The 26005-nt window shown below is 40.8% G+C and overlaps 1 protein-coding gene across 7 annotated transcripts in view; it reads left to right on the forward strand.

The window, feature by feature from the left end:
* LOC126363261 (exonuclease mut-7 homolog) overlaps positions 1-26005 on the forward strand; it is a 265763-nt gene that overhangs the window by 69448 nt on the left and 170310 nt on the right. For all 7 annotated transcript variants that reach the window (XM_050007953.1, XM_050007952.1, XM_050007948.1 and 4 more), the window contains exons 6-7: positions 13234-13436; positions 17418-17599. In XM_050007953.1, coding sequence (XP_049863910.1) covers positions 13234-13436; positions 17418-17599 — 385 coding nt within the window. The remainder of the gene's footprint in view (positions 1-13233; positions 13437-17417; positions 17600-26005) is intronic.

The following is a 26005-nucleotide window of genomic DNA, read 5'->3' on the forward strand; positions in this document are numbered from 1 at the left end:
CTGTGTTATAAACTTCTGCTGTGAATCAATTTTGGGAGACCGTATTCAGTAATTTGGCCTTCTCTCTGTTATCTTCCATTTTGGTGCTGGTATGTTCACTGAGTGAATGAATAGAGGATTTAGAACCACTTACTGATTTTATACAAGACAAAAATCTCTTAGTGTTTTTACTAAGATTAGTTGAAAAAAATGTACTTTCTAAGTGATTGAACACTTCTCTCATTGTTCTCGTTACACATATCTTTCCTTCATTCAGATTTTGTTTATACTCTACAATTTGTATCCGGTCACTCTTACTTAAAAAAAAAATCTTCCTACATTTCTTAACATTCTCTGCAAAACCTGTAGTCATAGTTGCTGGTGCCTTCCTTTACATTAACTGATTAGATACGTTCAGATCTGTTTGTTGCTAGGTGGTCTAAGATGTTTCATTTACATTAGTTCTCAAACTGTTCAATAGCATGACTGACAAATTGGTCAACCCTGTTACAACAACATGATCAGGAAAATTATTAATGATATTCTGCAAGTTCTCTCTGAAGCTCCACCACTATGGCTCCTGACACTGGTGGTCTATAAAAGCATTTGATTACCTTTTTTTTACCATTGTTTGGTGCTTAACTTCAGCCAGATTAATTTACATTCAGAATCTGTGATAACCTCACTAAGTATTATTGAGTTCTTTACTGCAACAAATATGCTGCCACCAGTGATGACTAGCCTATCCTTACTATAAATATTCCAATCTGAACTTGAGATTTTGTTGCTGTTCACTACCAGTTTCAACCAACTTTCTGATCCTACTTCTATCTGGGAATTATGACCTTCAATAATTGATACTAATCTTAGAAGTTTTTCTTGGATGCTCCTGCAGTTTACTAATATCATATTACCGTTATTTCTCTCTGATCTGCTATAGTGAGCATTCTCTGAGATCTTTGTGGCTGAAGTAACTTCTATTTTGGCAGGCAATTCATGTCTGATCCCAAAGGGTGTTTCTGAAACCTAAAAAACCCATATGTACACATCACACATACTCCAATACCCTAGTAGCTGGTTCCTGCTTATAGTACACACCTTACTTATTAAGAGGAACCGTAAAACTCTGCACTCGATAGCTGAGGTTGAGAAATTTGCATCCAGTACAATTGCAGAGTCATCCGAGTCTCTGGTTTAGACCTTTCACTCTCCTCCAAACCAGAGGATTCTGACCAATTATGGGTATGATGCTACAAATAGTCAGTGTAGTGTGCATCCTGGTTGTGATATTAGTTACCTTTACCAAATCGGCTACCTCCTGAAAGGATCCACGGCTGGCCTCAGAACCTAAGCGGCATGTGCTGTTCGTGCTGACATGTGCCACTATTTGTAGCTGATTGCACCCAGTCAACTCAGGGCTGCCTCCTCCCCATCATGAATGAGATCCCCAGCAAGCATACTGAGTACACACTAGTGTTCTTTCTACCCTGCTTGGTATTTCCTTTAGGGGCTCCATTACCTGGCCTACGTTGGAGCTTCCAATGATAAGTGTACCTGTCTTCTGCACTTGTCTGGACAGCGCAGGAAAATTGTCTGCTGGCCAAACAGTAGAGGCATGCCATACTGGTTGAGAAGTAATGTATTATCAGCACTAGGTAGAACCTCATACATGTTGCCAAGGTGTAAGAAGCCAGCCATGTGGCCTGTTTCCTCTTTCACCTTCCGCTCAGTGACACATGAACCCACCGCTGTCTGCCAGTCACTCTCAAGTGAGGGCGGACCTGTCAGATGTTGCTTATCAGAAGACGCAGCAACAACCAGGTCACAGGGCGATTCCAACAGCACCAAAGGTGTCGCAGGTCTCATCACCTCCGCCCAACTTTCATAGCAGCCAGTTCTCCTTTTACATGCCCACAACAAGTGCAACCATAGTCATATCGTACTGTGTTAAAAAAACTTATATAAAATCTCAAAAAATACAAACAAAGCATTCAGGATTAAGTTAGAAGGTATTAACAGACCCCCGCAAGAGAGAAAATTGCCACACAGTGACGCTGCTGAGGTAGCAACATACACGAAATATTACGAGGAATAACAACTCGAAACACACACTAAGATATGCTTTGCAGAGCAGTCAGTATAGTATGAGACCACAAGATCTGCAAGCTCTTAAAACAGAAATAAATACGTCTACTGAAAATGGGTGTATCAATAATAAAATAAATCCAACTCCAAAGGAAGCAGGTGCTGATAGACATTAATATTACAGGATGATGAATGTAATAAGTTTAGTTGCGAATACTTAAATGTGAACTAATGACAGAAGAATGGAAAGACTGGAGGGAGCTGACCTCGTAGGAGATCAGTTTGGATTCTGAAAAAAAAGTAGGAACACATGTGACACTGACCCTAGGACTTAACTTAGAAGTGAAACTGCAGAAAGGCAAATCTTTGTTTATTGCATTTGTAGATTGAGAAGTTTCTTGGCAGAGTTGATAGGAATACACTCTTTAAAATTTAGAAAGTAGCTTGGATAAAATACACTGAGTAAATGGTTATCTACAACTCTTACAAAAACCACACTGCAGTTATGAGAGTCAAGGGGCATGAAAGGAGATGGGGTTGTAGTGTATCCCCCGTATTGATCTTTACATTGAGTAAGCAGTAAAGGAACCAGAGAGAAGTTGGTGTATAGGGCATTAAATTTCAAGGAAAATAAATAAAAACTTTGAGCGTGTGCCCGACCGAGACTCGAACTCGGGACCTTTGCCTTTCGCGGGCAAGTGCTCTACCAACTGAGCTACCGAAGCACGACTCACGCCCGGTACTCACAGCTTTACTTCTGCCAGTTCCTCGTCTCCTACCTTCCAAACTTTACAGAAGCTCTCCTGCGAGACATGCAGAACTAGCACTCCTGAAAGAAAGGATATTGCGGAGACATGGCTTAGCCACAGCCTGGGGGATGTTTCCAGAATGAGATTTTCACTCTGCAGCGGAGTGTGCGCTGATATGAAACTTCCTGGCAGATTAAAACTGTGTGCCCGACCGAGACTCGAACTCGGGACCTTTGCCTTTCGCGGGCAAGTGCTCTACCAACTGAGCTACCGAAGCACGACTCACGCCCGGTACTCACAGCTTTACTTCTGCATGTCTCGCAGGAGAGCTTCTGTAAAGTTTGGAAGGTAGGAGACGAGGTACTGGCAGAAGTAAAGCTGTGAGTACCGGGCGTGAGTCGTGCTTCGGTAGCTCAGTTGGTAGAGCACTTGCCCGCGAAAGGCAAAGGTCCCGAGTTCGAGTCTCGGTCGGGCACACAGTTTTAATCTGCCAGGAAGTTTCATATCAGCGCACACTCCGCTGCAGAGTGAAAATCTCATTCTGGAAAAACTTTGAGGTTTGCCAGTAACTTAGTAATCCTATTGGAAATGGTAAAGGTCTTGAAAAATGATTTAAATTGAATGTGAGTGTCATGAAAAGAATGGTTTTATGATTGATGACTGCTTTACTTACTATCTTTCTGGCACAAGACGTGACAATTGACCATAAACAAAAAAAGTGGAGGTCCTCCACATGAGAAAATCCAATAAATTTTGGTTACAAGATAAACCACACAAATTTAAATGTTGCCAGTTCAACTAAATATGTAGGGATTACAACTGTGAACAGCTTCAATTGAAACCATCTCGTAGAAAATATTGTGGGAAGGGCAAAACAAAGACTGTAATTAATTTTTGAAAACATAAAGGAACTGTATAGATAAAAAAATCTCTGCGCCAAGTGGCAGCAGAACAACAAGCATGTCTATAGGTTAAGGAAATGTGCAAGCTTTCAGTGCCAGTGGCTCCTTCTTGTGGAGAAGGGCTGAAGGGGGAAGAAGAGGGATGAGGATAGAGGACTGGCAAGATTTAGGAAATGGAGAGAGTTTGGAAAAATCACTCACAACTTTTGGTCTCAGGATACTTGCTGGATAGAAAAAGAAGGAAGTCTTTACCTTCTCTACCTGTCCGATAAGCCTGCCCTGTCCTGCAGTTCTGGGTGACCTCTTTTTTTAATAATGTTTCCCTTCTTTGTTCTTAATTGGATTATTAATTTCTTATGCTCTAATCCACCTTTACTTCATACTTTGTAGTCATCACTTCTGTGCTGTGAAGGTAACATAGTTTTAACTAGTGTACCATCTCTGACTTATTCTCTATGGCCTCCCCCTTAATCTTGGTCTCCCTTCTTCATCACAACAGATGGGTTCCTCTCACCCTAGGATCTGAGTGGACTACCCTTCCTTTTTAACCTCTCCTAACCCATCCCTTTCCTGACACTGGACAAGGAAGTAAGAGTTCGGAAAGCTAGAGCAGTGTATGTATCTTTTTATGTGTGTGTATCAACAGTACTAAGTATTTTTCTTTTGTTGATGTTCATCTTATATCCTCCTTTGAAGACACTGTCCATTCCATTCAGTTTCTCTTCCAAAGTCTTTTGCTGTCTCTGACAGAATTACAATGTCATCGGCGAACCTCAACGTTTTCATTTCTTCTCCATGGATTTTAATACCTACTCAAAATTTTTCTTTTGTTTCCTTTACTGCTTGCTCAATATACAGATTGGATAACATCAGGGGGAGACTACAACCCTGTCTTACTCCCTTCCCAAACACTGCTTCCCTTTCATGTTCCTCGACTCTTATGACTGCCATCTGGTTTCTGTACAAATTGTAAATAGCCTTTCGCTCCTTGTATTTTACCCCTGCCACCTTTAGAATTTGAAAGAGTGTATTCCAGTCAACATTATCAAAAGCTTTCTCTAAGTCTACAAATGTTAGAAACGTAGGTTTGCCTTTCCTTAATTTTTCTTCTAATAATGTTCCAGTGTTTCTACGGAATCCAAACTGATCTTCCCCGAGGTCGGCTTCTACTAGTTTTTCCATTCGTCTGTAAAGAATACGTATTAGTATTTTGCAGCTGTGGCTTATTAAACTGATAGTTTGGTAATTTTCACATCTGTCAACACCTGCTTTCTTTGGGATTGGAATTATTATATTCTTCTTGAAGTATGGGGGTATTTTGCTTGTTTCATACATCTTGCTCACCAGATGGTAGACTTTTGTCAGGACTGGCTCTCCCAAGGCTGTCAGTAGTTCCAATGGAATGTTGTCTACTCCGGGGGCCTTCTTTCGACTGAGGTCTTGCAGTGCTCTGTCAAACTCTTCACGCAGTATCATATCTCCCATTTCATCTTCATCTACATCCTCTTCCATTTCCATAATATTGTCCTCAAGTACATCACCCTTGTATAGACCCTCTATATACTCCTTCCACCTTTCTGCTTTCCCTTCTTTCCTTAGAACTGGGTTTCCATCTGAGCTCTTGATGTTCGTACAAGTGGTTCTCTTATCTCCAAAGGTCTCTTTAATTTTCCTGTAGGCAGTATCTATCTTACCCCCTAGTGAGATAAGTCTCTACATCCTTACATTTGTCCTCTAGCCTTCCCTGCTTAGCCATTTTGCACTTCCTGTCGATCTCATTTTTGAGACGATTGTATTCCTTTTTGCCTTCTTCATTTACTGCAGTTTTATATTTTCTCCTTTCATAAATTAAATTCAATATTTCTTCTGTTACCCAAGGAGTTCTACTAGCCCTCATCTTTTTACCTACTTGATCCTCTGCTGCCTTTACTACTTCATGCCTCAAAGCTACCCATTCTTCTTCTACTGTATTTCTTTCCCCCATTTCTGTCAACTGTTCTTTTAGGCTCTCCCTGAAACTCTGTACAACCTTTGGTTCTTTCAGTTTATCCAGGTCCCATCTGCTTAATTTCTCACCTTTTTGCAGTTTCTTCAGTTTTAATCTACAATCTACCAATAGATTGTGGTCAGAGTCCACATCTGCCCCTGGAAATGTCCTTCAATTTAAAACGTGGTTCCTAATTCTCTGTCTTACCATTATACAATCTATCTGATATCTTTTAGTATTTCCAGGGTTCTTCCATGCATACAACCTTCTTTCATGATTCTGAAACCAAGTGTTAGCTATGATTAAGTTGTGCTCTGTGCAAAATTCTATTAGGCGGCTTCCTCTTTCATTTCTTACCCTTAATCCATATTCACCTACTATGTTTCCTTCTCTCCCTTTTTCCTACACTCGAATTCCAGTCACCCATGACTATTAAATTTTCATCTCCCTTCACTATCTGAATAATTTCTTTTATTTCATCATACATTTCTTCAATTTCTTCATCATCTGCAGAGCTAGTTGTCATTATAAACTTGTTTTACTGTAATAGGCATGGGCTTCGTGTCTATCTTGGCCACAATAATGCGTTCACTATGCTGTTTGCACTAGCTTACCCGCATTCCTATTTTCCTATTCATTATTAAACCTACTCTTGCATTACCTTTATTTGATTTTGTATTTATTCACCTGATCAAAAGTCGTGTTCCTCCTGCCGCCGAACTTCACTAATTCCCACTATATCTAACTTTAATCTATCCATTTCCCTTTTTAAATTTTCTAACCTACCTTCCTGATTAAGGGATCTGACATTCCACGCTCCGATCCGTAGAACGCCAGTTTTCTTTCTTCTGATAACAACATCCTCTTGAGTAGTCCCCGCCCGGAGATCCGAATGGGGGACTATTTTATCTCCGGGATATTTTACCCAAGAGGACGTCATCATCATTTAATTACACAGTAAAGCTGCATGCCCTCGAGAAAAATTACTGCCGTAGTTTCCCCTTGCTTTCAGTCATCCGCAGTACCAGCACAGCAAGGCCGTTTTGGTTATTGTCACAAGGCCAGATCAGTCAATCATCCAGACTGTTGCCCTTGCAACTACTGAAAAGGCTGCTGCCCCTCTTCAAGAACCACACGTTTGTCTGGCCTCTCAACAGATACCCTTCCGTTGTGGTTGTACCTACGGTACGGCTATCTGTTTCGCTGAGGCACGCAAGCCTCCCCACCATCGGCAAGGTCCGTGGTGCATGGGAAGAAGTATTTTCAGTAACCCTCTGTATTAGTTTAATTTCTCGAATTCTCTTATTATGGTCATTTTTTGAGATTTATGTTAAAAGAAGTTATATGTTCTCTAACTTTTCTGAGAAAGTGCTCTTAAAATTTTAATAGTAAACCTCTCCATGATGCAGCACATCTGTCTTGTAACATGTGTCATTGGAGTTTGTTATGCATCTCTGTAGCGCTCTTGTGCCGACTAAATGATTACACTAGGAAATGCATCCCTCTTTGTTGGATCTTCTCTATATCTTCTAACAGACCTACCTGGTAAAGCTCCCATCTTCATGAACAACGCTTGAGAATTGGTCAAACAAACACCTCATAAGCTGCTTCCTTTGTGGATGAGTTACATTTCCTTAAGATTCTTCCTATGAAGCTGTCTGGGATCTGCATTTCCTACTATTTGTTTATGTGGTCATTTCACTTAAGGTTGCTCTGGATAGGTTTCATAGATATATTTATGGTAAATACCATAATCATCAATGGTGTAGTTGTACAGTAGTGGATTTCTTTTCCTTTGTACCTGCAATATATTACATTTATTTGTGTTCAGCAGGTTTAGCTGCCAGAACACGTGCCGTTTGTCAATCTTGTGCTGGCCATTCTTCAAACTCGTGCTGTCTTCTGGCATTGCTACTTTCTTATAGATAACCACACCATTTACAAAGTCTTAAAGAGCTGATGTGTCTGCTAGATCATTACTATACATTATCGGCCCTATCACACTTCTTGGGGGTACTCCAGAAATTACCTTTGCATCTACTGATTTTGTTCTGGTAAGAGTGACATGTTGAGTTCTATCTGCAAGGAGATCTTGAATCTAGTATCAAATCGGATCCAGTATATGAGCAAGCACTGTGGAATGTTGTCAAAAGCCTTCCTGAAGTCAAAGAACACGGCATCAATCTGGGTGCCATTGTCTACAGGACTATGGATCTCAGGGAGGAAGAAAGCTAGCTGAGTTTCACAGATCTCTGTCTGTAAAGATCTCTGTTTGCTGAATCTACGTTGACTTTTGTAGAGGAGATTTTTATTCTCCAAAAAATGTCATAATTCTTTAGCATAGAACATGGTCCATAATCCTACAATAGATCGACATCAACGATATAGGCCTATAATTATGTGTGCCTGTCCTACTGCCCTTCTTGAAAACAGGAATGACCTGCACTTTTTCCAGTCATTTGGTACCCTTCATTGTTCCAGTGATTTATGATAAACTGATGCTAGAAGGGGAACAAGTTCTTTCACATAGTTGAATCTTATAGGAATCTCATCTGGTCCAGATGGCTCTCCATTACTAAGTGATTGGAGTTGCTTTTCTACTCGATGGTCAGTTATCTCAATATCTCCAATTTTTATTTTTGTACAGTGATTGAAAGGAGGGACTGTGTTATAAACTTCTGCTGTGAATCAATTTTGGGAGACCGTATTCAGTAATTTGGCCTTCTCTCTGTTATCTTCCATTTTGGTGCTGGTATGTTCACTGAGTGAATGAATAGAGGATTTAGAACCACTTACTGATTTTATACAAGACAAAAATCTCTTAGTGTTTTTACTAAGATTAGTTGAAAAAAATGTACTTTCTAAGTGATTGAACACTTCTCTCATTGTTCTCGTTACACATATCTTTCCTTCATTCAGATTTTGTTTATACTCTACAATTTGTATCCGGTCACTCTTACTTAAAAAAAAAATCTTCCTACATTTCTTAACATTCTCTGCAAAACCTGTAGTCATAGTTGCTGGTGCCTTCCTTTACATTAACTGATTAGATACGTTCAGATCTGTTTGTTGCTAGGTGGTCTAAGATGTTTCATTTACATTAGTTCTCAAACTGTTCAATAGCATGACTGACAAATTGGTCAACCCTGTTACAACAACATGATCAGGAAAATTATTAATGATATTCTGCAAGTTCTCTCTGAAGCTCCACCACTATGGCTCCTGACACTGGTGGTCTATAAAAGCATTTGATTACCTTTTTTTTACCATTGTTTGGTGCTTAACTTCAGCCAGATTAATTTACATTCAGAATCTGTGATAACCTCACTAAGTATTATTGAGTTCTTTACTGCAACAAATATGCTGCCACCAGTGATGACTAGCCTATCCTTACTATAAATATTCCAATCTGAACTTGAGATTTTGTTGCTGTTCACTACCAGTTTCAACCAACTTTCTGATCCTACTTCTATCTGGGAATTATGACCTTCAATAATTGATACTAATCTTAGAAGTTTTTCTTGGATGCTCCTGCAGTTTACTAATATCATATTACCGTTATTTCTCTCTGATCTGCTATAGTGAGCATTCTCTGAGATCTTTGTGGCTGAAGTAACTTCTATTTTGGCAGGCAATTCATGTCTGATCCCAAAGGGTGTTTCTGAAACCTAAAAAACCCATATGTACACATCACACATACTCCAATACCCTAGTAGCTGGTTCCTGCTTATAGTACACACCTTACTTATTAAGAGGAACCGTAAAACTCTGCACTCGATAGCTGAGGTTGAGAAATTTGCATCCAGTACAATTGCAGAGTCATCCGAGTCTCTGGTTTAGACCTTTCACTCTCCTCCAAACCAGAGGATTCTGACCAATTATGGGTATGATGCTACAAATAGTCAGTGTAGTGTGCATCCTGGTTGTGATATTAGTTACCTTTACCAAATCGGCTACCTCCTGAAAGGATCCACGGCTGGCCTCAGAACCTAAGCGGCATGTGCTGTTCGTGCTGACATGTGCCACTATTTGTAGCTGATTGCACCCAGTCAACTCAGGGCTGCCTCCTCCCCATCATGAATGAGATCCCCAGCAAGCATACTGAGTACACACTAGTGTTCTTTCTACCCTGCTTGGTATTTCCTTTAGGGGCTCCATTACCTGGCCTACGTTGGAGCTTCCAATGATAAGTGTACCTGTCTTCTGCACTTGTCTGGACAGCGCAGGAAAATTGTCTGCTGGCCAAACAGTAGAGGCATGCCATACTGGTTGAGAAGTAATGTATTATCAGCACTAGGTAGAACCTCATACATGTTGCCAAGGTGTAAGAAGCCAGCCATGTGGCCTGTTTCCTCTTTCACCTTCCGCTCAGTGACACATGAACCCACCGCTGTCTGCCAGTCACTCTCAAGTGAGGGCGGACCTGTCAGATGTTGCTTATCAGAAGACGCAGCAACAACCAGGTCACAGGGCGATTCCAACAGCACCAAAGGTGTCGCAGGTCTCATCACCTCCGCCCAACTTTCATAGCAGCCAGTTCTCCTTTTACATGCCCACAACAAGTGCAACCATAGTCATATCGTACTGTGTTAAAAAAACTTATATAAAATCTCAAAAAATACAAACAAAGCATTCAGGATTAAGTTAGAAGGTATTAACAGACCCCCGCAAGAGAGAAAATTGCCACACAGTGACGCTGCTGAGGTAGCAACATACACGAAATATTACGAGGAATAACAACTCGAAACACACACTAAGATATGCTTTGCAGAGCAGTCAGTATAGTATGAGACCACAAGATCTGCAAGCTCTTAAAACAGAAATAAATACGTCTACTGAAAATGGGTGTATCAATAATAAAATAAATCCAACTCCAAAGGAAGCAGGTGCTGATAGACATTAATATTACAGGATGATGAATGTAATAAGTTTAGTTGCGAATACTTAAATGTGAACTAATGACAGAAGAATGGAAAGACTGGAGGGAGCTGACCTCGTAGGAGATCAGTTTGGATTCTGAAAAAAAAGTAGGAACACATGTGACACTGACCCTAGGACTTAACTTAGAAGTGAAACTGCAGAAAGGCAAATCTTTGTTTATTGCATTTGTAGATTGAGAAGTTTCTTGGCAGAGTTGATAGGAATACACTCTTTAAAATTTAGAAAGTAGCTTGGATAAAATACACTGAGTAAATGGTTATCTACAACTCTTACAAAAACCACACTGCAGTTATGAGAGTCAAGGGGCATGAAAGGAGATGGGGTTGTAGTGTATCCCCCGTATTGATCTTTACATTGAGTAAGCAGTAAAGGAACCAGAGAGAAGTTGGTGTATAGGGCATTAAATTTCAAGGAAAATAAATAAAAACTTTGAGCGTGTGCCCGACCGAGACTCGAACTCGGGACCTTTGCCTTTCGCGGGCAAGTGCTCTACCAACTGAGCTACCGAAGCACGACTCACGCCCGGTACTCACAGCTTTACTTCTGCCAGTTCCTCGTCTCCTACCTTCCAAACTTTACAGAAGCTCTCCTGCGAGACATGCAGAACTAGCACTCCTGAAAGAAAGGATATTGCGGAGACATGGCTTAGCCACAGCCTGGGGGATGTTTCCAGAATGAGATTTTCACTCTGCAGCGGAGTGTGCGCTGATATGAAACTTCCTGGCAGATTAAAACTGTGTGCCCGACCGAGACTCGAACTCGGGACCTTTGCCTTTCGCGGGCAAGTGCTCTACCAACTGAGCTACCGAAGCACGACTCACGCCCGGTACTCACAGCTTTACTTCTGCATGTCTCGCAGGAGAGCTTCTGTAAAGTTTGGAAGGTAGGAGACGAGGTACTGGCAGAAGTAAAGCTGTGAGTACCGGGCGTGAGTCGTGCTTCGGTAGCTCAGTTGGTAGAGCACTTGCCCGCGAAAGGCAAAGGTCCCGAGTTCGAGTCTCGGTCGGGCACACAGTTTTAATCTGCCAGGAAGTTTCATATCAGCGCACACTCCGCTGCAGAGTGAAAATCTCATTCTGGAAAAACTTTGAGGTTTGCCAGTAACTTAGTAATCCTATTGGAAATGGTAAAGGTCTTGAAAAATGATTTAAATTGAATGTGAGTGTTATGAAAAGAATGGTTTTATGATTGATGACTGCTTTACTTACTATCTTTCTGGCGCAAGACGTGACAATTGACCATAAACAAAAAAAGTGGAGGTCCTCCACATGAGAAAATCCAATAAATTTTGGTTACAAGATAAACCACACAAATTTAAATGTTGCCAGTTCAACTAAATATGTAGGGATTACAACTGTGAACAGCTTCAATTGAAACCATCTCGTAGAAAATATTGTGGGAAGGGCAAAACAAAGACTGTAATTAATTTTTGAAAACATAAAGGAACTGTATAGATAAAAAAATCTCTGCGCCAAGTGGCAGCAGAACAACAAGCATGTCTATAGGTTAAGGAAATGTGCAAGCTTTCAGTGCCAGTGGCTCCTTCTTGTGGAGAAGGGCTGAAGGGGGAAGAAGAGGGATGAGGATAGAGGACTGGCAAGATTTAGGAAATGGAGAGAGTTTGGAAAAATCACTCACAACTTTTGGTCTCAGGATACTTGCTGGATAGAAAAAGAAGGAAGTCTTTACCTTCTCTACCTGTCCGATAAGCCTGCCCTGTCCTGCAGTTCTGGGTGACCTCTTTTTTTAATAATGTTTCCCTTCTTTGTTCTTAATTGGATTATTAATTTCTTATGCTCTAATCCACCTTTACTTCATACTTTGTAGTCATCACTTCTGTGCTGTGAAGGTAACATAGTTTTAACTAGTGTACCATCTCTGACTTATTCTCTATGGCCTCCCCCTTAATCTTGGTCTCCCTTCTTCATCACAACAGATGGGTTCCTCTCACCCTAGGATCTGAGTGGACTACCCTTCCTTTTTAACCTCTCCTAACCCATCCCTTTCCTGACACTGGACAAGGAAGTAAGAGTTCGGAAAGCTAGAGCAGTGTATGTATCTTTTTATGTGTGTGTATCAACAGTACTAAGTATTTTTCTGTCAGAAGTAAGTGCATTCCAGCAACTCTGTTGCAAAATTGTTGATAGTAATCCATATTCATTTACAGACTGTAGTATTTTTATTTTCAGTGAATATATTATGTTAACAAACAGTGTATGTCTTCTTCCTACATTGGTGAAAAAATTGTGTCCAGTTTTAACAATCTAATGAGAAAAGACAAGAGGTAACCATACAGAGGAGGCATTATGCCATAGATAGGCAGTATGAGCTAGAGCTATGTCATGGTAGCTCTGCTCATCACTTTTATTCTCCTTCAGAGCACACATTGAGTTGTATATGTGCATGTGTCCTGAAGAAGAATAAAAGTTTGTGAGCGGAGTCAACATGTTTCTGTTACTAATCTCTCACTTTCTCCATTATGTGGTGAGTTGTTATCATGACCCTTTCCATTGTTTATTACTACCCAGGATCTTCAAACTTCATATGATTTACAGTTGTACTTTTTTACTGAATAACCTCAAATTTTCAGGCTTGCCAGAGTGCAACACTTCTGAAATTGCATGATTATTTTGCAATAGAAGATTTCATTATTCCACTAGCACTTCAAGATAAAATGTCAATTGCTGAAGAATTTTTATCAGGTTCTGTTCCACACCAGAAAAAATTAGTAATATTCCTTGACAAACTCTTGGAAAAGAGAGCACTCAGAAATGAAGTGGATTCAATAGCTGTGTAGGTATTTAAAATTTTGTCTTTGATACTGATAACTCAAATTATTGTGCTGCTTTTGAAAAAAGTAAAAATATTTGAATCCTTGAGATTAATTAAAAGTGAAGTTGAATTTTGTGCCATTATAGTTGGTATGTAGTTTGATTTTATCAGACCTTAGCTGACCCCATTTCCCTCTCCATTATCTACAGTAGTGCTTTATTTGTTATTGTGCTTTATTTGTTATAGGCTGGTGTGTGTGTGTGTGTGTGTGTGTGTGTGTGTGTGTGTGTGCGCGCATACCTGTCCTTTTTTCCCCCCTAAGGTGAGTCTTTCCGCTCCCGGGATTGCAATGGCTCCTTGCCCTCTCCCTTAAAACCCACATTCATCTTTACTTTTCCTTCCCTCTTTCCTGAGGAAGCAGCCGCCGGTTGCGAAAGCTCGAAATTCTGTGTGTGTGTGTGTGTGTTTGTGTGTTTCATTCATTGTGCCTATATATATATATATATACACTCCTGGAAATTGTAGTAAGAACACCGTGAATTCATTGTCCCAGGAAGGGGAAACTTTATTGACACATTCCTGGGGTCAGATACATCACATGATCACACTGACAGAACCACAGGCACATAGACACAGGCAACAGAGCATGCACAATGTCGGCACTAGTACAGTGTATATCCACCTTTCGCAGCAATGCAGGCTGCTATTCTCCCATGGAGACGATCGTAGAGATGTTGGATGTAGTCCTGTGGAATGGCTTGCCATGCCATTTCCAACTGGCACCTCAGTTGGACCAGCGTTCGTGCTGGACGTGCAGACCACGTGAGACGACGCTTCATCCAGTCCCAAACATGCTCAATGGCGGACACATCCGGAGATCTTGCTGGCCAGGGTAGTTGACTTACACCTTCTAGAGCACGTTGGGTGGCACGGGATACGTGCGGACGTTCATTGTCCTGTTGGAACAGCAAGTTCCCTTGCCGGTCTTGGAATGGTAGAACGATGGGTTTGATGACGGTTTGGATGTACCGTGCACTATTCAGTGTCCCCTCGACGATCACCAGAGGTGTACGGCCAGCGTAGGAGATCGCTCCCCACACCATGATGCCGGGTGTTGGCCCTGTGTGCCTCGGTCGTATGCAGTCCTGATTGTGGCGCTCACCTGCACGGTGCCAAACACGCATACGACCATCATTGGCACCAAGGCAGAAGCGAGTCTCATCGCTGAAGACGACACGTCTCCATTCGTCCCTCTATTCACGCCTGTCGTGACACCACTGGAGGCGGGCTGCACGATGTTGGGGCGTGAGCGGAAGACGGCCTAACGGTGTGCGGGACCGTAGCCCAGCTTCATGGAGACGGTTGCGAATGGTCCTCGCCGATACCCCAGGAGCAACAGTGTCCCTAATTTGCTGGGAAGTGGCGGTGCGGTCCCCTACGGCACTGCGTAGGATCCTATGTTCTTGGCGTGCATCCGTGCGTCCCTGCGGTCCGGTCCCAGGTAGACGGGCACGTGCACCTTCCGCCGACCAATGGCGACAACATCGATGTAATGTGGAGACCTCACGCCCCACGTGTTGAGCAATTCGGCGGTACGTCCACCCGGCCTCCCGCATGCCCACTATACGCCCTCGCTCAAAGTCCGTCAACTGCACATATGGTTCACGTCCACGCTGTCGCGGCATGCTACCAGTGTTAGACTGCAATGGAGCTCCGTATGCCACGGCAAACTGGCTGACACTGACGGCGGCGGTGCACAAATGCTGCGCAGCTAGCGCCATTCGACGGCCAACACCGCGGTTCCTGGTGTGTCCGCTGTGCCGTGCATGTGATCATTGCTTGTACAGCCCTCTCGCAGTGTCCGGAGCAAGTATGGTGGGTCTGACACACCGGTGTCAATGTGTTCTTTTTTCCATTTCCAGGAATGTATATATATATATTAAAAACAAAGATTCCAAGACTTATCAAGCGGGAAAGCTCCGGCAGACAGGCACATTGAACAAAACACACACACACAGAATTACTAGCTTTCGCAACCGATGGTTGCTTCTTCAGGAAGGAGAGGGAAAGACGAAAGGATGTGGGTTTTAAGGGAGAGGGTAAGGAGTCATTCCAATCCCGGGAGCGGAAAGACTTCCCTTAGGGGGAAGAAAAAGGACAGGTGTACACACACACACACACACACACACACACACACACACACACACACACACATCCATCCGCACATACACAGACACAAGCAGACATATTTAAAGGCAAAGAGTAAGGGCAGAGATGTCAGTCGAGGCGGAAGTACAGATGCAAAGAAGTTGTTGAAAGACAGGTGAGGTATGAGCGGCGGCAACTTGAAATTAGTGGAGGTTGAGGCCTGGCGGATATCGAGAAGAGAGGATATACTGAAGGGCGAGTTCCCATCTCCGGAGTTCGGATTGGTTGGTGTTGGTAGGAAGTATCCAGATAACTCGGACGGTGTAACACTGTGCCAAGATGTGCTGGCCGTGCACCAAGGCATGTTTAGCCACAATATATATATATATTAGAACAAGATCGGAGACTGCATCACATTGGCAAACAATAGAAGGAACCTGCTTACAATGTCAGGAATATATCCTGTACATCTGAGTTGAAATGACCAGATGATTCATCAATACTGAGATCATTGGACATAAATGATCTTTCAGGTTGGGAGAGGGAGAAGAATCAGCTGTGATGGAGAATGTGCTGTTTGAGACCGACTAAATGATAAAATTTGCTGATGTGTGGGTTGTCCCTGTGGAGAAAAGTTGTCATTTCTGTTTATTCAGGAAAGCTATAGGAATTCACAAACATGTCAGTTGTTTTAACTAGAAAGAAGAAAGCCTGAAGATAAATAGATCGTGGATTCCCATGTTGCAGCGATTATTCATTGAAGGCAACAAGGTGCAAACCATGGCGGTAAGGACTAGAGAAATGCCCTCAAATGTTGACACAACATGTTCATACAGTCTCTCAGCATGTGATTGACTCCAGTGTGCCAGCCACTAATGCTGGCCAATGTCAAAAAGTCTTTAAACAAATATCGATCAAAGATCCTGAGACAAAAGCCAACAGGCAATTCATCAAGTGGCCACAAAAGAGACAACATTTTTGTAAGAAAATAGTTATTTCTGTATCTTCTTACAATACTTCATTATTACACCCCTTTTTGTTAAAAAAAGTTAGTTATTTGCATTATGTAATGGCACATAGCTTGTTGATGACTATTGGACTTTCAAGGGGATTGCGGGATGACCAGAGAAACTTATTGTGAATGATGTTCTTCCTTAGGGTTGTTAATGCATGATTTCTTCTCTACATCGCATACTGTTACTAATTTCTTAGCAGCTAATAACATTAGCACTCGTGATTTTGGTAAACAATTTTGTGTGATGTGAACAGAAATAAATTTGTTGTGGACCGTTTTTGTGCTTATGACATTATTTACATTTATGGTGGTGGTGGTGGTGGTGGTGGTGGTGGTGATCATGATTACAATCAGAATCACGATCACTGTTCTTTTAGATGTCTGAATTCTGCTACATAAAAAAAATCTTCAGCACTGTTTTTTTGCAGTTTCACAACAAGACTCTTTCCGATTGGTCTTGTTGCTGGTTTTAATTCTGTAGTGTCAGACTATAGTCAAGTACTTGTGTTTTTCTTTGAAAATAAAGTTAGTGTGTGATGTAGGTGGCATGTGTAGTATGTATTTTCCAGCATTCTTTGGTAAATAAATCAATTGTGGGTGGGCACTGTGGGTTTGAACAGAAGATGTGTGTGAATAATGTCCACAACAAAGAAAACATTGAAATAAGTGAAATGGCAATAATAAATCTTTGGTGGAAACATTAGTTTTTAATTTTTATGCATCACTTCTTGAGAGTATTTTAGTATCGTGAGTGTAAGCCTGTACTAGATGTAACAATGTTTCATACAATATTCTGCAAGAATAATAGTGACTTCAAAAACATGATCCTTGTGTTTCAGTAAATTAAAAGTACCAGATGTTAAGTTGGATAAGTTTCATTACAAACCACTTAGCAAACTTGTGGGGAGATTAGTCAAAATGTACAATCTTCCGGAAGAAATTTGCCCAAATCTCAATCAGAGGAGAAATGAAGGTGCACTGCAGTTCCTACTTCACAAAAGATATCAAGATAATAGTTTAGGTGAGTATTTGCAGACACAAATGTTAGGTACTTGTACATACTTTCACTTTTTCTTGTGAAATTATCACCTGTAGTAATGAAGCTTGAGTCAGTTTAGCATTTACCTATCTGATAAAAGCAATAATATTTTGTAACGATATTGTGAAAAGGAAAAATTACTACTCACCATATAGCGGAGATGCTGAGTTGCAGATAGGCACAACAAAAAGACTGTCACAAATACAGCTTTTGGCCAGTAAGGCCTTTGTCAAAATTAGAGGACGACCACACACATACACTCTCATGCAAACACCACACACACACACACACACACACACACACACACACACACACACACGTGGCTGCAGTCTCAGGCAACTGAGGCCACACTGCAAGGAGCAGTACCAGTACATGAAGTGAGTGGTGACTGGGTGGTGGTAAGTAGGAGGCTGGGGCGGGGAGGACGAGTAGTAGTAGGGTAGGGGCGGCAGACAGTGACATGCCACTGGGGAGCGCGCAGGGATGAGATGGAAAGAGGGTAGGGTAGCTATGTGCAGTTGAGAGGTTAGACGGAAGGCAGTGGAGAGGGGGAGAGGGGTGTGTGTAAAGTAGATAACAGTAGAGGGTGTGCTGAGTGATAGACAGCCTCATTTAAACTACATTTAAAATTATAATAAGCTGTCAGACAGCATCCTTCAGGTTTAGAAACGAACACGTATGCACCTGGCCCTGTCATCTCTGGTCACTTAAACCGAACTCATGTTAGTAGCAATCTGTCGTATTTCATATCGTTGTTCCATCCAAGATTTTCCATTGGTGATAACAAGACATATTTCAGGCTGCATTTAAAGATTTTAGCATTCTTGTACTCGTTTTCCAGTGTTTTTGTCAGGGCACTAATAATATCCTGCAGTATGTGTCATCAAATGTCTGCATTTTATCTTAGAATTTCTACACTTTCTGAAAAGTGTCCTCATTGTCCTGATACTACTGCTTCCTCACATAATCAAAAAGTAAATAAAATAATAATAATGATAATAGCAATAAAATACTGAAAGGTTAAGTGTTGTCACATTAATTAAATTGCGTAATTTAAGTGAACTCTTGCAGTCATTGATATGAATTATCACCAACATATGGTGGTGACTTGTCTGAAAAACATGGAAAATTGGAAATTTATCAGGAAAATTTAATTTATTGGAAAAGTTTGACAAATCTCATAGAATTTTGAAAAACTTCAGAACTTCTGAGAAAGACTGGGGGAAAGACATTTTCTGAGAAATTTTGTTTCAAATAATTCTAAAATCTTTTGGAAACAATCAGTTGTGGAGTCATGTAAGAAAAGGCATAGAAGTACATTAAATTGATGTGGCAATTAATAAAAAGTCATTTGCAGCTTTGAAAATTGGTGAAGTATAATTTGCTCTCATGTACAACAAAAGCAGGCTCAAGGAAGTTTGGACTTTCAAACTTAAGAAACCTGGAAATTCCATGGAAATTCGTTGATGAAACATTCGACCATCTTGCAACTTCTCCAGAGAAGACTAAAGGCTATCTGACATGTTACTGTCAAAAAGGAAAGGCTATTTACATCAAGTCTTCCATTTGCTCAATGCTTGTTATAGGTGAACGATCATGCACAACACATTTTATTTCCAGAATGAGAATTTCCCTCTGCAACGGAGTGTGCGCTGATATGATATTGGCATTATCAGATATCTCCATCAGATAAAATGAGGGCCATTTTACCAAAATTTAGTTTATAACAATGGGCACCATGAAACAGAGCACTCAAAATGGATTGAACATTTAGTTGTGCTAATGGAGTACTTAATCAGAAAATTGGAAACTCATAGTCCATAGAACAAATTGTTTATTCAAGAATAATTTAGCAGTAGTGGAATCTACCTAGAGATCTTTCAGGGACATTGTCTGGTTTGTTGCTCGATGAACCAATGCTGCTTGTTGTTCGAAATGTACAGACTATATTCTAACTGATTTTGCACTCACCTGTGTTTGTTTACTTTATTTACATCTGTTTTAAATCCATTTTTGGCTTCATTCTGAGTCACGTAATCCCAGATATGCAAATGAAATATAAGTGCCAGTATAGTTTGCTGCCATAGCACGCACACTGCAGTTGTTGGGAGGGGGGGGGGGGGGGGGGGGAGTGAGGCTTTTAGAAGGGAAGGAAGAAACAAAACGAAACTTTGTGGGTTAAGATGGTGCATGATGTTATCTCCTGAGGCAAGCTGACCCATAACTATTGTTGTAAATGGTCCATATCCTTTATACTGGCATTGGGACAGAATCAAAGTCCGAGCTGGTTTCACACATCTATCAGGGACAGATCTGGGAATGTTACTGACCACAGGAGCACCTCAGCATCATGTGGATTGTTCATAGGCACATGTGCAGCGTGCGAAAGAGCATTGTGTTGTTGAAAAATGACACCATGGTACCATCGCATGAGAGGTAAGGCATGAGGATGTGGGGTATCCATGGCTAATGTTGTGCCGCAGTTCACCCAATCACTAGCAGCCATGTAATAGCTCTCCACACCATGATGCCAGAAGTAACACCTCTCCAAAACATTGAAGGATTGTTACCTTTCCCCAGATCACCAACTTAATAACCGAGAGTGATCATCTGGGGTAGTGCAGAACTGTGATTCATTGCTGAACACAGTGTGATGCCATTCATCAGCAGTCTCTGCTTTCCGATCATGGCATCATTCATAGTGCAGCTATTTGTCAATAAGTGTATTGTATAAGTGATTCTAGAGCCACTATGAATATATTGAGAGAAGTCATTTTACTACATAGACTGATGTTATTTTTTTAAAAAGGCACTTACTGAACAATTTGGCTACTCGCATATTTTACTCCTCATGGGCATTTTCCAGCTACCTCTGCTGCCTGCATCACACTAAAAGAACTGATCATATAGCAACTTATATTCTTCGCATGTGTACGGAGTGACACCACACATTGCATCCTTAATAACTGTTTCCTACAATAATGGTAGTTATGGGCACATCCACCTCAGCGTATGAAGGAAATTGACTTCCTTCTAGGCAGCCATACATGTTGTGGGCCTGTGCCTTTGCATGGGATGGTAATGTCGTAGTGCGGCTGCTGCAAATCTCCGGCCAAAGATGCGGGGTTTCACAGACTGTTCCAGGGAGTCTATTACTTGTACTCAGGTGGCAAGTATAGATGCAGGTGGCAAGTACAGATGCAAAGGGGCTTTGCACACAATATACTGATGTTGCCTGGTAGTAGTCAGATATGATCTAATGGAACATTGATGATGAGTATGCCTGCTCTCACATTCCGAAGCAATCCACCATCAGGCCATAGTCACAGCTAAATACTCCACAAATCTGGACATTGACCAATGACCAAATGGAGATCCACAATGAGGCCCCCTTCTAACTCTGATGGGTGCTAAGAACACTGTCTCACATGAGGACATGGCACATCAGTGCATTTCACTGTGATCACTTATCTGACATTGTTCACGCCATTACACCCTGTCAGTGCAAAATTTCTAAGACTGTGTTAATAAGAAGATAGTTAAAAGTTGAAATGGTGGTTTTTAATGCTCAGGTGTTCTACTCAGTCTCCAGAGTGCAATTGTTTGTAGGCGTTACTTGTACAGTCCACCGGGGAGGGGGAATAACACTTGTCTAGCAGGTAGTTCGATTTTGTTTGTTTGCAGCATAATATAATGATAAATTCTTGGTACTACCATAGATAATAACTTTGGGCTTGAGTACAGTGTCAGTTGGATTTAGACAATGGAAAATCTGGTATGGAATAATGCAGCATTATGAAAAGTATAGATTACTGCTTCCATATAGCGGAGAAGCTGAGTCACAGATAGGCGCAACAAAAAGACTGCCAAACAAGTAATTTGTCTAATTCTGATGAAGGCCTTTTTAGCCGAATGCTTACCTGTTTGACAGTCTTTTTGTTGTACCTGCCTGTGACTCAGCATCTGCGCTATATAGTGAGAATTTGATTTGTCAGCTGGATTCATATTTGCAGTAGAGCACACTTTGAGTAATTATGTGGGCATCCTGATGTAGTTTTGTCCTCAGTTACCTACAGTCACTCAATGATACAGGGATGGTTATTCCAGCAGGGTCACAGCTGTTTCGTCTTGTCATTTTCCTTCCGTTGAACTACTGGTACCAACAAATAACAGCATTTAGTCAGAGTGGATTTCCTCATGGCATGTGAATACACATGAAATATATTCAGTGATGCAGCAGTGGAAAGTCCAGGATGGAATAACAACAATATTATGAAAAGGATAGCGTACTACTCACCATAGAGAGGAGACGATGAGTCACAGGCAGGCACAATGAAAAGACAGCTATACATTTTAGCTTTTAGCTAATAAGCCATAGTAGCTGGAGGCAAGGACAAACTTACTGCTGAATGAATAGATTGACACAAGGTCCTCATGGCATGGGACCAGCACGGATACTGTTTATACAGATCCAGAGCACTGAGATTTAGCGGCACTCAGATCTGGGTTGAGCCTCATGTGAACATATCACTCCCAAAATTCAGCTGTGTTCTCACATCTTCAAAACTCTATGGCCTGGCAGGAAAATATACCACGAGTATGGTTGTCAGCTGTCCTATATAGTCAAACATCGATCTATCGAATCTGTAGGGAAGACAAAATTCATTCGATATTTTGAGGGTTCAGTATAATGAGGATAGTGAAATAATAATAATAATAATAATGATAATAATGATAATGATGATGATGATGATTAGTTTAAAACCCACAATTTTTTTGTTATTGTATTTTGGTTTTTCTCATGTTTGCGTGTGATATGCACCTGTGGTTAGTTTTGATAATATAAAAAAGAAGTCAAGATAGATTGTTATGCATATTTTATTTTCTTTTGAAATAAACAAAACTTTATAAGTTTAAAAGCCTGGTGTACCACAGACCCGGATGTCGTCAGTTATGCAACAGTTGGAGAGAGAGAGGAAAAAAAAATTATTAATTGAAAAAACAAAAATGATTGTGTGGCATTGAGAGATAGGAAAAGATAGCACACTGGAACCACTGTAAAGTATTCTCCATCTCTTTCAGTGCACAACACATTGCTCTTCGACCTTCACATATGCACACCATTATAGCAAGTTTTCAGTTTAAAAACAACTTTAACACTTACCATGCTAAGCCCTTAACTGCATGCCACTACCTGTGTGCTGGCTGATTTTTTCTATTTTCAACAGATTTTAAATAGCTGTAAAGGACATTTAGTTATAGATAAATAAAAGCTACAGGTATGGTTTAAAACTTTAAGGTTCAACTTTACATGGGTTAACAGTCATGTGTATGGGGCATATACTGTTTCCAAGAAGTTATGCGGATTTCTCCTCGATTTTATGAAAATAAATTTTTGTCAAAAATTTATTTTTACTACTTTATTCAATTTAAAGAAGATATAAATTTTGGAAAGTGATCATTTGACACTGAAAAGACATTTGTTATACCATTTGCACATAAAGCATAGCTACATACACATAAGTTATTTTGCATAGTGAACCACAGTGTGATAAAGCTTGAAGCACGGGGTGACACGCAAACCTACGTTACACTCACGCACTCATAAGAAGTATCTTTCGTCCCAGCTTTCCCAGTAATGTTCTTTCGTTTTCCACTACACACTACACAATGTCTTTGTGCTTTCTTTTTCCCTTCTGCCATTTCCACACGGTTCGGAAAATGTTTCTGCGACAATCGAGCAATCATTGAAGGTCCATGAGAATCCTCAATTCTCTCTCCTCTCTGTAACACTAACGCAGTGCAGACCTCCTGTATAAACTTAGGAGTGCTCAGTTTCTTCTCATGGATGCAATTGTGCAAAATACAACCATTTGAAACCGCCATAATTATACAGTGGAAGGCAAGTTTTCTCGACCACTTCACTGTTTTATGATCAAGTGCTCCATATGAAAGACACTGATCAAAAAGGTCTACACCAGCTTTATGTTTGTTGTAATCCAGCACTGCCACTGGTTTCAACTTCTCATTGCCTTCTCTTGTAGCAACAGGCAACATTGAGGATGTGTGCCTGGTACTTATCATCCACACATCCCTCTTGTCTTTCCATCGCAATACTAGCACATTGTTCTTGCGGCAAAATATTTGTTCACCCTTTTTGAGTTTACCGTCTTTGAGAGCCTTGGCAGTCCTTTTCTGTTTGGCATTACTGTCCCTAGAAGACCAGTATTGGCTCTAGCCAGTTCTTCGGCTAGCTGAACACTGGTGTAAAATCTGTCAACATATACAGTGTGGCCTTTACCTTGGAGTGAGCCGAGCAATCACTTTACCACTGCAGAAGCACTGTTGTCCAGTTTATCGTCCCTTCCGTGGTAAACTTCAAAGTTGTATATGTACCCAGTTTTGGGTTCTCCAAGAATGTATAGCTTTATGCCATATTTGTTTGGCTTATTAGCCATATAAACTTTGAAACCTACATGCCCTCTGAAAGGACACATACCTTCATCAACGGTTAGCACTTCACCTGCCTGATAACTTTCTTTGAAATTCCTTACCAAATCATCCAGAAGAGGCCTGACCTTATGAAGGGCATCAAAGTGTACTTCACCTTTCTTTTTTTGCTTTGGATTGTCGTTTATGTGGAACATAGACAAAATATTCAGAAATCTGTCCTGTGGCATGATATTGGGGCAAAAATTGCAGCTAACCACTGGGTCACTACACCAGTGACTGGCCATACTTGGCCTCTCACTGATTGACATGTGGAGGATAATAGCCAGAAACGTCTTTGTTTCAGCAATTGTTAGCGTGCTCCACTGCTTGAATCTAGAATTGAGCCCTAATTTGTTTTGTGCTCTGTGTGACCAGCTTCTGTCTAGCATATAGGTTTGTTTGTTCCTTCATAATTGAAATAACCCTGTCATTTATAAAATGAGGAAAAAAATCTAAATATTCACTAGACTGACTGAGTCCTACATTATTTAGCACACCATGAGACCCTGTAAATAACAAAATGTTTGGTGTTTGATCCACTATAGTCCAGTCATCCTGTGAAATGTCACTCAATCTTGGCCTCTTTCGATGAGATGAGTGGGGGGGAATACAGGCGGTGGCTCACCTTCATCTGACGACAAATCTGTGTCTGAAATAATACGGAACGTAACAGAACAAATTGCAACATGAACTGTCTTGTTCTGCATCAATTTAGTAAGGTGTTAGACTTACCTGGACTATCATTATTTTCCGGCATTTCGTAATCACTGTCACTATCGAAATCCGAAAAATCATCATCAGTAGGTTCAGCAAGAACTTCAATCATTTTTCGAAGTTTTGCATCCTCATCACTCGCCATTGAAAAACACACGTAAATTCGTTCGGAAATATATACGGATATATCGCATTACCACACTAGGTGCTGCGGTCTAGCGATAATATGATGAACTACAAGCATTACAGGACCTACAGGTTGTAGCGGGAACGCTAAAAATGCGTTTGAAATACTAAAACATTGTGAAATGCAGCGGGACGTAATATTACGGCGGCCGCATTTTCTTCGTTTCCGCCCGCGACGTAATATTACGGCTGCCGCATGGTAAGTGTTAATGCTAAAAAAAAACTTGAGAAAGTTTGCTAACTTTGACAAAACATTGTTATAACAAAGCATCACAAACATCTTTGGATGCTATTCTTTGTCCTGTTTTGAGATTTTTCTACATTTCCACATAAGAATATCTAGAAACATTCCCAAAAACCATTTCATACTGCTGTCACTAAATATTTGGGTTCTAGCCAAATCGTATTCCTTCTTAACCTCACAATGACCTCACTTCCATTTACAACAGGTAAGTCTAAATTTCCTTACTGTTTAATAAAACATGGTCAGTTACATTGCTACTTATATTTTGTCCTTATCAAGAGCATTCTCTATCTGTTTCTTTCAATACAATGTGTTATGGACAAACATTTTCCTAGTACCCCTCATTTACTGCTCCTCTTCGCAAAAAGTCTGTTAATATATGACCTTCATCATTTCTGGCACTGAACAATATTTCTTTTGTTTTACTTTGATTTTGAATGATCATCTAGTAATGTGATTAGCTATCATTTATCACATATATGTATAAAAATCCTACATCAAGATCACAATTTTTCTTTACCGATTACCAGTTTTGGCTCATTTCCAAACCATCTTCAGACCTAAGATCATAGAGAAACGTGAGACCATGTTGTGATCTGCACCCTGCTTAGTGACGTACCAACCAGGTCTCCACTTGATCCTTGTGACAAACAGTTCACTGTACGAATTGGGGACGGTACTGACTCATAGACATCATGGTGGCTCCTGCTCAGACTAGTTGCTCTCAGATAGAGAGGGAAGCTTTGGCCATT

The sequence above is a fragment of the Schistocerca gregaria genome, chromosome 1 (assembly GCF_023897955.1).
Source record: "Schistocerca gregaria isolate iqSchGreg1 chromosome 1, iqSchGreg1.2, whole genome shotgun sequence".
NCBI lineage: Eukaryota > Metazoa > Arthropoda > Insecta > Orthoptera > Acrididae > Schistocerca > Schistocerca gregaria.